This window comes from Triturus cristatus, chromosome 11 (genome assembly GCF_964204655.1).
Source record: "Triturus cristatus chromosome 11, aTriCri1.1, whole genome shotgun sequence".
In the NCBI taxonomy this organism is placed as follows: domain Eukaryota; kingdom Metazoa; phylum Chordata; class Amphibia; order Caudata; family Salamandridae; genus Triturus; species Triturus cristatus.
In genome coordinates this window covers 654,080,502-654,097,998 of record NC_140594.1, presented here as the reverse complement: position 1 = coordinate 654,097,998, position 17,497 = coordinate 654,080,502, and the positions used below count along the sequence as shown (strand labels likewise).

Genomic DNA, 17,497 nt, shown 5'->3' with positions numbered 1-17,497 from the left:
AACTTGTGTACACACTAGTTAAAATGTGCTTTATTAAGAGACTTGTACTACAATTTCAGGGTAATTTAGGACACTGAACAAAATTTCAATCCTAATGAAATGTTAGCTCCTATCATTTTCGAATTTAGGTGTTAAATAGCAGTGTCCAACCTAGTGAAGGTTCTAGTATAAATAAATATTTTGCGAGAAATTCAGTAATGGGTAGATCAGAAATAAAACCACACCAGTGATTTGTGAAACCAAAGTTACATGAGAAGGACAGTGGAACACTGCTGCAAATCACTAGTTCGTCCTCAAAGGCACTTTAAACATTTATAAAGTCAGTATAGCAGAGAGATCTGCAACAAAATGTATTCTTACTCCTATATTATCTTAGAAGGATAAAGTGGATTCCAGCGAGCATTACTATATGGCTTGGTTAATGTTACAAAAACATAGATTTTATGTTACATATCACCTACTTATTAGTGACTTAATTGTTACGGTGGCCCTAGGAAGACAAGCTAGAGTGAAGGGCAGTAATGTATGCCAGTTCTCCTCATATGACTAAAGGGGTTTACAAAACAATTGGAGGAGTAATGGTGATAGCCATTCCAAACTAACTCTCAAAACCCTTGTGAGGTATTATTGTTACTGTGCACAAAGCAGAGCCTTAACCTGTTTCGGCTATCACCATTTAATACCTGTAATCAAAATTGGCAAGAAGTGTAACTTCCTTGCTTTGAATAGGCTTTTTGTTCAGTATACATTTATGTGAGAAGATCTGCAAGAATTTTGTATCCTTCATCAGTCACTGTAATTAAAGGCCTGTTTAAATCAAGCATTGAAAATACTAAATGCATGTTTTGTTTGGATAATGCAGGGAGTATGTATGATTGATGGCAAGTCAAGATTAGACTCTAAATGTGACAAACAGGAGTTGAAAGAAAAAAATGAAAAGGCTACTAAATACATTTGGGCGCAAATAAGTCAGTCTCCTCAAAATAGAGACAAGATGCAGCAGATGAGTTGTAAAAAGAACAGCCCTATTCAAGATTACATGGAGTAAAAGCCTGTAGAGTTAAGCAATTAATAGTCAATTGTTTATCAGTGCAGAGGTAAATGGACAAATGTATAGGGTATGGAAAGTGGTTACATGAAATTTAGCATTTATAAGAGACTCAAAATACATCACAAGTACACAAACAGTGGCAGAAAGGCACGGGTCAATTCGATTTTTGATTTATTGAGCAGCTGCATTACAGGAGGGCTTGAGGTTATTACAGAGACTTATTTTTAAACTAGCTGTAGAAACTTAGTCTTGTAAATACTCTTTCTTTGGCCATAAGTGTTTTAGCACCCAGCCCCCTCCTTTGTTAAGCAGAACGAATAAAAGAATAATTACTCACTTTATTTACACAGAGAATTACCCACTTCATCTCAATAGATAGACTATGGACACTGATGTGCAATTCACACTACGTGCAATTCACAATATTTCAATCTCTTTTCAGAATTCTTTTATTCGACTCTTGAAGTAATTAAAAAAAAAAACCAAACATGCGATCGTTCAATTCCAAGGTTCATTACTTGGCAGCAGATCGATGAAACATCTCTAGGATTGTTGGCTGTTTGTTACTAGACTGTAGGATTTTGCCTTCATCCAACAAGGGAGACTCGCTGGGAATTCTACACTTTCTGCGCAGGATGACATTAGCTGGCGATGCAGGGCGGCTCTCAGAGCATGGCTTCTTGTTCTCATCGGGAGAGTCACACCTTGGTTTTGATTGTCCATCCTGAGCTTGGGTTGGCTTCTTTTTTGGTTGTTTCTTGACACTGTGAATGGTCTCTCCCTGGGAAATATCAACCTGGCATTCAGCTGCACTAGAGGACTCCCGACACCGTAACAAATACCCATCTGGGGAGCCTTTCTGCCTGTTCACCTGGCTTAGCTCCTTGTCCAGCTCCCTCTGTATCTGCAAGGCAAACAACCGATCTTGTTCCTCCTGATGCCACCTCTCATACATGTTCTTCTCAGCGTCAACCAAATGCTGAGACACAAAGCTGCCAGCTAAATTCACTGTGATGTCTTCACTCTCGCAGATATCAGATTCTGAGAGTATCCGCTGCCGTTTCCTGCCAAGGCACAGACCCGCATGACCTTTGTGGGAAGACTCAAAGTCTTTCCTTTTTGAGGCCTCTTTGACATCCAAGGAGCTTTGAGTGCTCTGTTCCGTGGCTGTACATCGGTCAATTGACAATCTGGCCGGATAGGGGTCATTCTTGCCAGGTTTCCTTATTGAGTCTCCAGCTAGCCTTTGCAGGGGATAAAGCTCAATGGGAACAGAAACCCCAATCTTAGGACGAAGTTCGGGCATATTTCTGCGCAAGTCACTATCTAGAGAAGTGGCTCCAGCCAAGTTGTACGTTGCCTCTTGAGAAAGCACCGGCATCTCATCAACATCATCTTTCGCCTCTTCCTCGTCCACACAGCCATTAATTGTGAAGTCTCTGACCTTTAGGAGAGAAAAATAAAAATTTATATTAGTAATGCAACATAAGGCTTGCAAATCACAATTAAGAATCACCAGGGCTCGAAAAATCCACTCACCAGCTCGCATTTGCGAGCTACCTTTAATTAGGGCGAGCTATTATTGGGTCCTACTCGCCCTTTCTGGCACGTAGGAAGACAGACTGACTTTTGACCTATGTCTCTGAAAGCAGAGCAAATGTGACAAGACAGCAAGATTTAAAGGCATCTTTACTGCTCACAAAGTGAATGAGCAATAAAAATGCCTTTAAATCTTGTTAACTTGTCACATTTGCTCATAGAGGTCAAGTTCATTACAGTTAGGTCGAGTAGATTTTTGAAGTTACTAGACCTGCAGGTCTAGTAAGAAATTTTTGATTTTGAGAGCCCTGATCACTAGACTGCTTTGCTTGCTTAGTACATGAACGTCTGTTAGGTGACTGGTCCTATTCTATTTAAAAAGAAACTGCAATAAAATATTTGCAGGTCTAGTTGTCAAAATACACAAGTGAACATTTTCTAAACATCTTCCTATGCAAACTTATTTAGGCCACTTTCTGAAAGAGTTTAAAATTTCTTTTTTACAGCCTTTTAAATTAAAAACCAAACATTGCCTCTCAACGCCCTACTAAGAGGTCATTGCCTCACTTCTTGCGCAACTCATCTTCCTTTGAAAGTGCACACTGTTGCGAGTTCACTCTTTTTAAATTAAATCTGGAGGTGTTGAGATGCTTAGATTGATGTCGCAGAGGGGCTTAGCTGACCAGATGTTGTAAATAAGTTCATGTGAACTGACAGTATCAGTCACCATAAAGATGAAGTTATCCTCCTTTCTCTTTCCCATTGTTATCTGTGTGCACATTCCACAGCAACAAAAAAAAAACAACAACAAAAAAAAAAAAGAAAAGGTGGAGGACGTGTAGAACCAGAAGTCAGACAATTAAGTGAAATGAATCCTTAAGATCTCTTGGCGAATTGTGCACTGTACCTGTTACACGTGTTGCTTGCAGAATGAGGTGGAGTGGTTCATGTAGAAGTCCTGCAAATATCTTTGACTGGAATGTGTCTGAAGATAGCCCCAAATGCTGCCCTCCACCTCTTGGAATGTGCTTGGATATATGACGGAAGAACATTTTTTAACAGTAGTTATTAGAATACAAGTGGTGAACCATCTGGCAACAGTGCTCATGGATGTAGGCGTGGATGCGTTTGTACCACCACTGGTAAAGAGGTGATCACTTGAACATAATCAACGTATTCTTCTGAAATATTGAAACTTTGCTTGCATAGATGCTATGCATGACCTTAGTTGAGGAGCAGTATGGGCATTGATAGAAAACTAGAAGATTATTTTTTGATGAAATTTAGTGAATGTCTTTATGATAAACGGAGAGTATGAAACAAGAAAGTTACCCAGCTGTTAAGCAGTGGAAGACTGAGAAGTACAAATGGCGTGAAGCTCACTGGTGCGACTAATCAAGCCCCTCTTTTGAGGGTATGATGAACAAAGGTGCCAAAGAGTAGAAGCCTGCGAAGTGGATCCAATTATGTTGATGGCAGGATGGTACCCCCTCTACCCAATGGAGTGGAGTGTAGCCCCAATGATCAGTTGGACTGGAGTGATGCAGCCTGAGGGAAGTAAATGGGACTCCTTAGGAGCAATTGTGGGCACAGAAGGATGCTTGATGTTACCCCTGAAAAATCTCCCAACTAGGAGGCTGATGCGGAGGATTTGGTGACTTTAGGCAGTGTCTTGGGAAGTGGGACACTAGTCTTAAAAGCCTGCTTAACAGTGGCCGGTTCAGACCAAAGTAGACAGAATGAAAATCAACTGTCTGTGACCAGCTAAACCTGTACGGCTGCAGTCCCTCTTTCATCAACACATCAACCTAATCCACCCCCATGGCTAGCAAATAATTGTACCCTCGTGCATGGAAGAACTAGTGGAGTTAATGAGGTCCCTGAACAACAGTAATTGTTGAATGACTGTATAAATTGTGAATTTATTCAGCACAAAAACACCTCAAGAGGTACCCTGTCACTCCTTAAATCATTCTACCAGAAGAGAGAAACAAGAAATCATTTATTAACTGATCAGGTGAGACTTCAATCCCTTAATTAAGTTTCCATAAGTGCCTTTAGTACGAAGCAAATGGACATAGCGTTCTAATGGATTTACCCAGATGTTTAAGAGCAAAACCATAGACAGCATAGGAAAAAGTCTGAACATCTGTGCTGAAATCTGAGGTTTGCATCCAAGCAGTCTCTTCACTGAAACCATCCATTTAAGTCATACATCAGCAGAATTACCCATAGTATACGAAAAATGCCTGGATGTTCTACTGCTCTCAGGGAGGTATCCCGTCACCACTGTTTGCACATCGGAAGATATAAATTGAATTTGGAGTTTATTCTATTTATTCTTACCTCATCATACAAGTGACAACTTAGAGTTCACCACACCACGATTTCAAAGAATACTTAAGTTAGCACATCTCAACTAACTTAGGCTAATTTTAAAATATCCATGTGAAAAGGACATATGGATAACCAGCAGCAGATTTACAGATGTCCTTCTTGCTGTTGTGAACAGCAAAATGGTGGTGACCTCTGGCAAAACAAATATAATTGAGAATCTAGACAGAGCAGGCGATCAGGAAAAAAGCAACTTAATTGCCAACAACTGTAGGTTTGTAAGTTGCAGCAGGAGAGTACCTTTACAACAACTTTGGAGGTAAATTTATAGTTTGTGTATTTTTATATGTATACATATCGCATTATAATGTAATCTGCTTTTAAGTAACAGTGTATATGCATAATTTTGTAAATGAAATTTAATGTACACACAACACTTACCAGTAAACCCACTTTTTTTCCCCTTAGCTTTAACACTTTTTTTCTCTCTCAAAGGTGACCCCACCCTCTTAGTTTTTCTTAGTACATTTTGGTTAGCAAGTTTAAGTAAACGTGTGCATGTAAAATGTTATATAAATGGGCTTTACACATGTATAAAACTGAGGCTCTGAGACAACTGAATGATAGTGATTGCTATTGCTTGTCCTCCAAACTGGCGATGGAAGAAGTCAAAACAAATAGTTTGGATTTGGCCAAATGTAGAGGTTTAGGTTTGATCTCCAAGGAAGAATATTCATTCCTCAAAGTGGAATATGCAATAACACCTGCTCTATACCTCCTTCCAAAAATCCACAAGGACATTGTTAATCCACCAGGAAGGCCAATAATATTAGCCATTGGAAGTTTGTTTACACATCCAAGTTTATTTATTTCTTTCTTCAAGATTATGCCCAAAATTAGTCATCATATATTCAGGATACTGGGGACTTCCGGAAAAGATTTTTGTCATCAATTGGGAGCACTCATAAATCCTTATCACAATGGATGTAACATCGCTCCACACGAGCATTGCTCATAGTGATGGGTTGTGGGCAATGAAATACTTTCACAGCACACAAAACTGATCTTGTCAACGACTGAGTGGTGTCTGTATAATAACTTTTCTTTCTGACAGGTTGATTTACAGGCAGATGAGAGGTACAGCGATGGGCATCTGCTTTGCACCCAGCCATGCGAATTTGCTTATGGGCTGGTGGGAGGAGCAGGTGCTCAGAAACAAGTATGCAGTAGAATGGTCCGAAGACGTGGCCCTTTGGACCCTTTTTATTGATGATCTCTTTGTTATATGGAAAGGGACTGAGGCTTCAGCAAGAAAGTTCACCGAGCGTCACAATGCCAATAATCTTCATTTATTCTTTACTATCACTATGAGCAAAAGTGAGTTACACTTTTTGGATTTGACAGTTTACATTGGTGATGGCAAGATCCAAACACGAACATATAGGAAACCCACAGCGGGTAATTCTTTGCTGCATGCCCACAGTTTCCATCCGAATAGTCTTAAATGTATTATCCCTTATGCAGAGAATCTTAGAATGGTACGGAATTGTAGTGCTAAGGGGGTACTAGATTAATAACAGAGAGATCTGAGAACAAAATGTTTAAGTCGTGTGTACAACAGGAAGATTTTGGACGGTGCCATTAGCAAAGTTCATCGCAAAGATCGTGAAGAAATCCTCCTTCAGAGAGGTACCATGTCAAAGAAAACAGAAAATTTGAAGAAAGAGCTAAATGAGTTGAGAATGATCAAAAGGTTATTGTAACGAACATCTCAGCATATGAAAAACACTTTCTGCTCATTGGCACCTCGTTAGAAGGGATCCCTTAATAGGCAATTCAATATCTGCCAGACCACTATTGACCTTCAGACGAGCCAAGTCTACGAGACCAAAATTAGTGTGCAATAGTCCTGAAATACAGACCACAGATTCTTGGTTGAGAGGTAGTCCAGAGTTTAAGCGCGGTCTCAGATGTATTTTTTTTCTTTTAACACTATTAGTTTTTTTTCCCCTCAGCAATCAACATCCAGTGCCAAATATACAATTATATTAAGTACAAGAAGTTACGCAGTACAGTCTGAATTAGAGAGGCTGCTAAGGTTACAGTGGTAGCCCCAAGTGTAGACAGTAGCATTACAGTTGTTGTTACGTCCGTGCTTGACATACTGTGGTGTTCGGATGGAGCTTTAAGCAGTCCATTGCTTTTTGTACTGCAGTACTGTTGCCGCATGGTAAGAAGATTCATGTAATGAGTGAAAAACTACCCCACCCCTGCCCCCACCCAAACTTCGTCTGGCCTCTTCCCACATCAACTTTATATCAGAGTGCTCCATGAGCTGCCCCCACCCTAACTGCAAACATTCCATTATACATTTTGTACAGTGTTAGATCAACAGGACTTATAGACCGTTAACATTGTGGGCTGGAAAGGGCCTGGATAATTAAGCTTCAACTATACCTGCACTGCAGGGACTGGCAGCGGTGCAAGGGCCTTGAAAGCTTCTAGTATGGTATCCCAGTCCAGGGAGATTATCTTTTTGCGCAGTCCCCGGGTTTCCTCCCGTAGATTGCAGCGCTTTCCGTGCTGCCCCACCTCCCCGTGTAAACTATAGAGTGATGGGTGTGTAACTGACTTCCATCTCATCGTAATGGAGTGTTTAAACACGAGTAATGCTAGGTCTATAAAGCAAAGCTGCACCCTCTGTCTTGGGACGTCAAGAAAACCCCCACAGGCAGTCAGCAGGCGTGTCTGGGACAAGGATCCCAGCCACATACCTGACCATTGTGACCACTTCTGACCAGTAAGATGCGAGCACCGGGCACGCCCAGATCATGTGGAATAAATCTGTGTCGCCTAACTTACATCTGGGGCAATGATGTTGCGTGGCTGGGTATATGCGCTGTAACCGGTGTGGGGTGAGATATGCCCTGTGTAGGACCATATATTGGATGAACTTAAATTTGGCATTACGTGGGATTTTCTTGGGGGTATTCTAGGATCATACCCCATTCATTGTCTGTGCCAAGATCCGTGGACCATCTGTTGCGTAGATCCTTCAAGGGTATCCTAGTATGTGCTGTAATACCTTTGTATAGCCATTAGGTGAGGTGGCGGCCTTCTCCCATCAAGTAGGTCATGTGAATCAGCTTGTGTCATGCAGGTGCCTCCCTTTGTGGGGCCCTGTGTTTCTTCACATATTGTAGGACTGCAGCGTGTATGAGGTACAGTGCGTCTGAGAACCCATGGCATCTGACGAAATTACCATGATCCATGAGGGTGCCATCATCAAACAACGCACCCACTGTGGTGACGCCTCCCTCAGTCCAGGCAAGAAGACGCTGCTTACTGAGTAGGCCAGTGGGGGGGGGGGGGTAGGGATGCCTAGGAGTGGCAAGTTATCAGAGTACGGAGGGCAACTTCGCGTGTAGAGAGTGGCTTTTTTTCTAGTACGCAAGCGCAGTGCATAGGAGTGGTGGGGTACCGGTGGGTATTCGGGCTGTCGGAAGTAGCAGCGTGTGGAGCCCCCTTCGGTCTATGTCGGCAGGAGGATAATCTATTTCATATAGGTTACGCCGCGCCAGCCAGTACGAAAGCCACTGTAGTGGACACGCGTAACAGTAGGAACGGAAATCTGGGGCGCCCAGTGCGACCTGGTCAGCATCTAGTTGTAGTTTAGCCAGTCCCACCCTTTGGCGGCCCATGCCCCAAATCAGGTCAGATAGCATCCTGTTCAGTGAGTGAAAAAGCGGAGTCAGGATTACCACAGGTAGGTTAGTAAAGAAATATAACTAATGAGGCAGGACCACCATTTTTTACATCGCCTCTCGACCCATCACAGAGAGCGGTAGGGAAGACCAAAATGTGACCTGTGCTCGGAGTCATCCGATAGCTTTACCCAAGTTACCCTCTATAAGGTCCGGCGCGGTTCTATACACTTGTATACCTAGGTATTTTAAGGATTCCGGCTCATTGCTGCGCAGTGGTTACTCAACATATGTTGCAGCATGGAGTCCCCAATGCGGGGTCTCCGGTTGTTTTGTTGGTCGAAGCAGATCCTGCGCACCATTTCGAAGTTTTTTTACTCCTGGGTCAGGGTTCCCGCTATGGATGTGAATGATCAGTCTTTTTATGCCTATACTGCTGCTGCAGTACTGGCGGCTTATCGTTATTATGCGGTTGTTCAAGTTACTCTTCGGGCCAGGGAGCACCAGATTTGTTTTAATGGTGCCTTACCCCATCCTATTGTAACTGTTTGTATGGGCCCCTTAATTATTAATGGGGCCACATGGCCTGTTCCGGCCGAGTTTACTCTGCATCCTAATTATCTCAACACATAATTAGTGGATGTTGATTTGTTGTATGCTCAGGTTGTTCTCCTTTATAGACACCTGTTCCAATTTGTTGCCTGTACTTTTCTGACGGCAATGCCTGGGGCTGTGCCTCCTGTGTAGGCTGTGGACGGTGGAGGTCTTGTTGTTAGCCCCATTATTAATAATTTAATGATGGGCAAGCATCCTCAAAATCGGGAGAACTTTCCGTATTGGATTGCTCAGAAAATAGATCAGCTTGATGCAATTTTCCCTCTTACGCGTCGTGTGGAAAAATACGGAATCCGTACTATGTGCTTGACTTGTGATCTAATTCCTACTTTGGCCGACTGCAACACCTGGGGGATAGTGTTTGCCTCAGTGTATACACTCTGTTATGGCACCCCCTCGAAGAGCATTCTTCCGAGCTATCTCAAACAAGTACTGAATGAACATGGGGCAGGTCCTGCCCTGGATTTGGGGATGAAGTTGATCGGTATTTTTCCCATGGTCTCCAAAATGATTTGTTATAATATAAAAGGTGAAGCAGTGTCCTTGATGGTTACTCAACGCCTTTTGGCAGTGGCTGAAATAGACAGGAAATGTGAGTTGCAGATTATTATTGCCTATTTTTAATACATCCTTTGTTCGCAATAACTTGAGGGTTTGACCCTCTACTCAGTCTCAAGGTAAGCCCCCTCCTGAAAAAGAGGATCATCCTGTCTTTTCTAAGAAGACATGGGACAAAAATAAGCAGCAAGAGAAGCCTAGGTCTCACGGTGGGACACCACCATCGGACGCTTCTGAACGTAGATATGATTTAAGTGATCGCTCTAAAATTAAAACTCCTGAGAGGTTTCAGGTTCCTGGTCCTTGTTCCTTTCAGGAATCATCTGATCAACAATACAACCGAGGAGATAGCAAGATCGCAGACAAGTTAGGCGGTGACTCTCCTCTACAGCGTGGCAGAAGTTACTATAGTGCGCCAGACACTCCACCAGTTTCTGGAGGCGAAAGCAACGGACACCTTTGTAACTGTTGAAACCGCTGACACCTGCGTAGTTCCCACTGATGGACTTTATCATATAGACATTCAGCTTGAAGGGGACATTGTGCGTGCCATAAATGCTATTTTTTTTTTTTTTAAGGACAACTTGACATCTTATGACATTTTTACTGGCAGAGGTCCATTGGCGTCCCCCATTTGTTCTTGCTTATCCTCAAGGCGAAGATGTGATGTTACCTTCCCTTTCACAATATGTACCTGATGGGACTAAGCATGCTTATGGTTCCGAGTGGGCTCTTGCCATTGCCCACGTCTTATACCGTAACCAGGCTGGTTGGGATAAGGATTCTCCTCCACATGTTGTTCCGATATGTTCCACTCCTCAACCGCAGCCTCAATATCCAATTTCAATTTCAAAAAGCTTTATTCGGTTGGAAAAGTACAACCATATAAGCAAACAAACACATAAAACAAATATTAAAAATTTACATGTTATATAAGAAGACCTGCTACATAAAATACACTATATTTTATACATAAGTATGAACACATTTTCATAAAAAACAGGGGGGCCTTCAAAAATAAAGTGCAAATTCACATAGAGTGGCAAAGTGCTAAAAGCCGTGCATAAATAGTGCAAAAACGGTAAAGACCTAAAGTGCAAATGCAGCTCAAACAGAGCTCAAACTTTTGTAATGCATAAAGAATTACTAACAGTACTAGACAGATGTGCAAGATACGCAGAACAACAGGAGCTATACCGGAACGATTATAGACTTCCTTATAGAAACACATTTTAGCACATAAGTTGCGGTAAAAAAGCAAATATCAGAGCTATCCAGAGTTGTTAATAACTTCAATGCAGATTTAGTGGACCGAACATTATATTTTAAAAAGATGGGTTTTAGATAAAACCTCCTAAAATGGCTATAAAATTTACAAAACAATAAAAAGTGACAGCAGCTTTGTTTTGAGACATTGTCGCAAGGACACATATTATCAGATCTAATTTTCATATGAGGGAAAGAGACTAAGTGATGAACAATCCCCAATCTTAAGCGCGTTAAAACAAAACGGTGGGAGGTACGTGTGACATAGGAGAGGTAGACCTGGAAGCCTTTACTCAGATTCAGATCATTATACTGTACAATAGTTGTTAGATTTCTGGACTGCTTCTCTCTAGCCGCATTCTTGTGTGAGAGAAACTTCAGCTTTAGGTCTTTCTTAGATATCAATCCTGATGCCTCAGGGTTCAGGCGGACATTACAATTGAATAAAAGGTCAAACCAGTAACAAATGTAATTCAGCCAGGGTATACATAATGAGTTATCAAGCCTCAAGCAATCTTTGATAATTGATTGTGTAAAGATCGTTTCTGTTTTAGACCAAATAGATCGCCAGAGTGATAATGGGCGTAAAGAGGCTAAATCCGCAACATAATCTATACCTACTTCCTTGTGAATTAACAGAGTGGAAGCTGATGGGGGAACACATAATAGTTTTTTTTAAAGCTTGTTTTCATCATTCTGTAGTGCATTTACACTATGGTGTCCCCACACGCCCGCCCCGTATAATGCAGCGGAAATACATCTGGCGTTATAAATTGTCATCATTTCTTTTATTCTCCTTTGACCCAATTTAGCAGCAAATCTAAAAATGCTATTAGTATTTCTGATCATCTTTGATCTGACATTTTCATCTTCTTGAATCCATTTCCCATCTCCTGAGAATGTTATTCCTAGGTAGCAAAACCATTTGACAGTTTCAATCTTGGCTTTATCAATATAAAAGGTGGTGGTAATTGATTTAGCTTTCCTCCCACATGCCATTGCAAATGTCTTGGTCTTGTTGACTACCAATTTTCTATCTTGGATGAATGTCACAAATCTGTCTATAAGGCGTTGTAACCCAACCTGTGTTCTTGACAGGAGTACGGCATCATCAGCGTACAATAAAATTGGGGTTGCGTTCCCAATTATAATGGGAGCATCCGAGGGTAGTTTACATAAAATTGAGTCAATCTGATTAATAAAAAGTGAGAATAAAAACGGTGCTAAAACACAACCCTGACGGATGCCTCTTGCGACTTTAAAAAAAGGTGTGCATTCACCCTGGGGGCCATAACGAACCTTACAGGATAACTGTGAATAGAGCCGCGCCAGGAAATAGACGCACTCCTTTGGAGCGTTAAGTTCTAGTAAAACGTCCCATAAAATTTCATGATCCACAAGATCAAAAGCGCTGCTCAAGTCAGCAAAGCAAAGAAATAGGTTACCTTCCTTGGCAACAGTGTATTTATTGATCAAAAGATCAAGATTAACACACTGCTCCAGGGTACCCAGGCCTTTCCTGAAACCATATTGTGCCTTTGATAAAATTAAATTATCTGTGGCCCAATTTTCGAGTCTGTTTAACATTATTCTACTCAAAATTTTAATAGAAGAGTCTAATAAAGAAATAGGGCGGTAATTACACGCCTCAGACTTAGAGCCTTTTTTAAAAAGAGGAATTATTAAGGACTGGCCCCATGATGTGGGTAGTTGACCCTCTGCGGTTGCATTAAAAAATCTGGTTAAAAGAGGGGCCCACAAATACTTTTCGGCTTTATAGAGGTCCAGCGGGACCCCATCTGGGCCAGGGGCTTTTCCGCCCTTACTATTATTTAATCCTTCATAAACCTCATCAAGGGTTATGTTCAATAGTAACCTAGGCCAGGAAAGGTCCTTATCCAATATAGAATCTAAAACAGTCCCATCTGGATTAAAAAAAATTTAAAAGTGTTCCATCCATGAATTACAATTAACATATGAAGATAACTCTGGGACTCTGTCATTCTTTAAAAAGGTGCTATTGATGGTCTCCCAATATAATTTGCTATTTTTTGCGTCTGCGGCTAGGCTGAGATTATCCCAGGCCTCCTCTTGAAGTTCTTTTTTCCTTTTGGCGAGGGATTGTTTATAATTAACTCTGCGGTTTTTGACAATAGTGGGGTTTCGGGGTTGGGTGCTCAGAGCTACTTTTAGCTCGTGTAAAACGCGAGTACAATTGTTGTCGAACCAGCCTGAATTCATTTCCTTTCCCCTCTTGAATTTCCTGGTCAATAAACTATCTATTGTTTCGTTAATCATAAGAACGTTATTTAGTAAAATGGGTGGTAAAACATCCTCACCAAGGCAGTACTCTATTTCCTTGCTGCATTTGGCCAACAATTCCTTTAATAATTCATGTGGGATAATCTTGACCATCTAATCCTCATTCCATTTGGTCTTACAGCTTCAACAGAGTTAATGCAGTTACTAACATTTCTCAAATTATTACCCCAACAATGCAATGAAATGGAAATGCTATTGTGATCACTCAAAACTTGTTCGTTTACCCATAGATTAGAATAAACAATATTGTTTGAAAGTAAGATATGGTCAATAAAAGTATTAGCATCTCTACCTGTAAAAGTAGGGCAGCTAGCATTTTCTCTGTTTTTAGTACAACTTAACAGATCCAAATCGTGTTTTGCTAACATCTTGTTTAAGGCCGTACCATACGTACAGTGTGAGAAATGTAAATAGTCAGCATCCTGTGTGTTTCCGCTCTCCCTACGTAACCCACATAGATCATTCATAGCAAACATACACGGGCTAATGTTAAAATCACCCGCCCATAGAATGACCGATTGATTACCCGGGAGCTCCAATACCCTCTCTAATTCCGTGTCCAGTGGGGTCAGAATCTTATCTCTCTCTTTGGAAAATATATGGTTATAGTAGTTAATCAAAACTAAGTTTTTTCCTTCATCAAACTCAAGACATAATACCTGAGAGTGGACACCCACTGACACACAGCTTCTAATTTTACAAGAATTAAGTTTGGTGGATATCAACACAAGAAGGCCTCCCTTTGCTCTGCCAGTGGTGGTACTTACTGCATTCAAACAATATGCACAATAACCTTCAATGAAAATAGGCTCCTCTCTCCAAGTCTCTTGAAGGCATATTATGTCATATCCTGTGTTAATAAAGTCTTTCCAAAAAGGGGTATCCAGTTTCTTATTTAAGCCAGCCATATTCCAGGTGATTACTCTAAGGCCTCCATCCAAATCGGATTTGGCGGTTGTAATGCCATCTACTGTTTCGTCATTGATTGCCGGTTTAGAGGAGATAACATACGTATTTCCATTCCTGTTAGTCCAGATAGTTCCTCTAGCATCTTCTACCGAGGTTAATTCGGAGGTGGTGGGTAGCTGTACGGCTTCTGTTGTTATAGGTGTATAGGAGATAACCTGGTTAACGGCACCCTTCTCTCCATTTACAGCTTTAAAAACTTCATTCATTATGTAAGGGGAGGAATTGCTGTCATAAACAGGGCCTTTAACAGGATTATGTCAATCAATGTCCTCCATGGATTCGAATACTTTAAATCTGTTGTATGTGGGGACAGGGGTATAGTGGCATGATCTCAACATATTTGTGTAACGGGAGTTCATTGGATGATGAGAATTCATTGGGAAACTGGATTCCAATAAATGCCTATAGAAATAGCCTAATGGTAGTAAGGTGGTGTTATATTCCCATGCAGAGGGAGCGGGGGCATTTTTAAGAGTATTTTTGGCCCAGGAACAGGTCTTAAAATTTATTACAACGCAGTCTCCTTCAAAATCTTTTCTAAGGGGACCTATCCAGCTTACTCTTTGTGCTAGTATAATCTGGTTAGCCCCTACCATAGGAAAATTGCAATTGTTGGCCAACCAGTGGAGTGTTTTATTCTTGAGTGTTTCATTGGTCTCCTCTTGGCCATTTCTTAGCTTGGGAATATTCACAAGTACTGCAACATATGGACTGCATTCTGGGGGCAAGTTAATGCAAGGTGATATTTTTCCATCATTATTAGAAGCCATATAGACTTCTTTCTCCAGTCTTGCTTGTTCCATAGGTGCAATTTTACTATTTGGTTGTCCTCTCTTGGTAACTATTTCTATTGGTTTCTCACCCACGGCTGTAGTGGGAGAATTGTTTAATTCTCCACGTGGCTGGCTTATGGGGGTCTTTTCTTTAATACAATTTAGAGCCTCTATATTCCTTTCAGCCATACCCGTAGTTATAGTTGAAGCTTCTATACCTATTTTTTGTGGGTCACGCATCCTGACTTTATCAATAGTTCCTCTTAGTTTATCCACCTCCCTGGCTAAATTATCCACTTTTTCATATAGCGGTCTAATGAGTTCAGCAAGTTTGTCACAAATCGCCTCCGGGTTAAAAGTTTCCGAGATGCATAGATTAGCCCTTGAGCGTGTGACAGCCTTGTTGTCGGCAGGAGTAGGTTTTTTCCCTCTTTTCTTGGGCCCAATAAGTTGCCCCGAAGTTTTTCTACGAGCCCCTTTTTTGTTTCCCAATGGGGATGTAGATAAAACAGGACTGGCATCAGTGACAAACAGTCTAGGGGAATTAGAAATATTAGAAGGAGTACTAATATTAGTGGCATCTCCTTCGGTGGGAATTAACGCTATAGATACCGCACTATTATTTCGGGAATTTTGATTTCCTTGATTAATTGGAAGTAGTGCGTTTGAACCCATAGATAATCTTTTTTCTGTGCGGTCTATTTCCTGGGTGAGTGCACTAACTGCTTTTACCAAGTAGGTATCGATAGTGTTACAGGCGGAGTCTGCTGAGGCTTTAGCTCCTCGTTTAACCATGACTGATGGTATAATGTGCCTGCTTCCTATACCCTATATCACACAAATAATACGGCAAAGTTGTTAATTTCACAATATACGCTGGGGGGCCGTAATACTAGTAGTTCTCACTGTGTATTGACTTGCCACGACAAAGGGGGTGGCCCGGCCCGTCCTCCCTCTGCCCGGGCTCAGCCCGCGAGGCGGGGGCCCAGCAGCTGTTTATAGCGCCTCCGGGCGCGAAAGTACACAGGCGGCTTCCACTTCCGCCGCAGAGGTTGCTGGGAGGTGCAGTTTCCTCTCTGTGCAGCGGCCGCGATGGGATGGCGGGAGAGGCAGCCTGAGGGAGACGATCCGTAGGGACAGCAATCCTTCCCCACACAAGCAGGTGAGGTCACGGCCAGAACACACAATGTAGAAATGAAGGCACCCGCTCTGCCAGAGACCCAGCAGCTGTTTATAGCGCCTCCGGGCGCGAAAGTACACAGGCGGCTTCCACTTCCGCCGCAGAGGTTGCTGGGAGGTGTAGTTTCCTCTCTGTGCAGCGGCCGCGATGGGATGGCGGGAGAGGCAGCCTGAGGGAGACGATCCGTAGGGACAGCAATCCTTCCCCACACAAGCAGGTGAGGTCACGGCCAGAACACACAATGTAGAAATGAAGGCACCCCTTCATTAGCCTCAATATCCAATTAAACATGATGCTAAGGCGTCTGTTAAAGAGATTCTAACTCAATTAGAATATCAGGGTGTAATTGAACCCTGTGTCTCTGCCATGAATGATCCTCTCTTTCCAATTTTGAAACCAGATGGTTCGGATTGCATAGTTTTGATTATAGAGATTTGAATAGTCATTCCCGTACTTTTGAGGTACAAAATATGCATAGTACAGCATTGATCAATAATATTGTGCGTAAGAAGTTTAAAACTACATTGGATGTTTCAAATGGCTTTTTCAGTTATAACCTGGCTCCTGAGAGCCGGTCCATGTTCCAATTCAGCACCCTCGGTTCCCAGAGGTGATACGCGAGACTCCCATGGGGTACAAGAATAGCCATAAGGTTTTTGCAGCACATATTGTGTTCCTATTGAATGAGATTGATACTGATGCTTTCTCCTAGATCGATGACAGACATGATAGATGATGAATTAAATCTCCATCTCGAATGAAGGCAGGGATTTAGCACCTAATTTTTGGGCAAAGTGTGCTCAATTGCAATCTCTTCTGAGTTTCTTAAATTTCAGCAGGACTTGCATTCCAGACTATACTCAGCGTATCAAACCTTTTTATGCTTTGATACACTGAGAAAGGGCCCTTTTTCTGCATGGTTGCCCCCACTTTTTGCTGAATTGCTGATGTGCTATGACTGAGTGTGCCCTGGGCTCCTGCTAATTAGGTACCCATGGCCTATGTTCTTTCCCTAAAACTGCATTGAAGCCTAAATCTAATTGGCATCTCCGGCAACAGGTCAGCCCCTGGTAAATGGTACCACAGGTACCCAGGGCACTGTGACCAGAGAAGGCCTCAAAGGGCTGTAGCACTTATTGTGCCACCCTTAGAGGTCCTGTACCCTGACACTCACACACTGCCTATG

At 42.0% G+C, this 17,497-nt stretch overlaps 1 protein-coding gene across 2 annotated transcripts in view; it reads right to left on the bottom strand.

The window, feature by feature from the left end:
• Positions 1-1,205: 1,205 nt before the first annotated feature.
• RNF168 (ring finger protein 168) overlaps positions 1,206-17,497 on the bottom strand; it is a 107,467-nt gene continuing 91,175 nt past the window's right edge. For both annotated transcript variants that reach the window (XM_085634184.1, XM_085634183.1), the window contains exon 7: positions 1,206-2,495. In XM_085634184.1, coding sequence (XP_085490310.1) covers positions 1,566-2,495 — 930 coding nt within the window. In that variant the 3' untranslated portion in view covers positions 1,206-1,565. The remainder of the gene's footprint in view (positions 2,496-17,497) is intronic.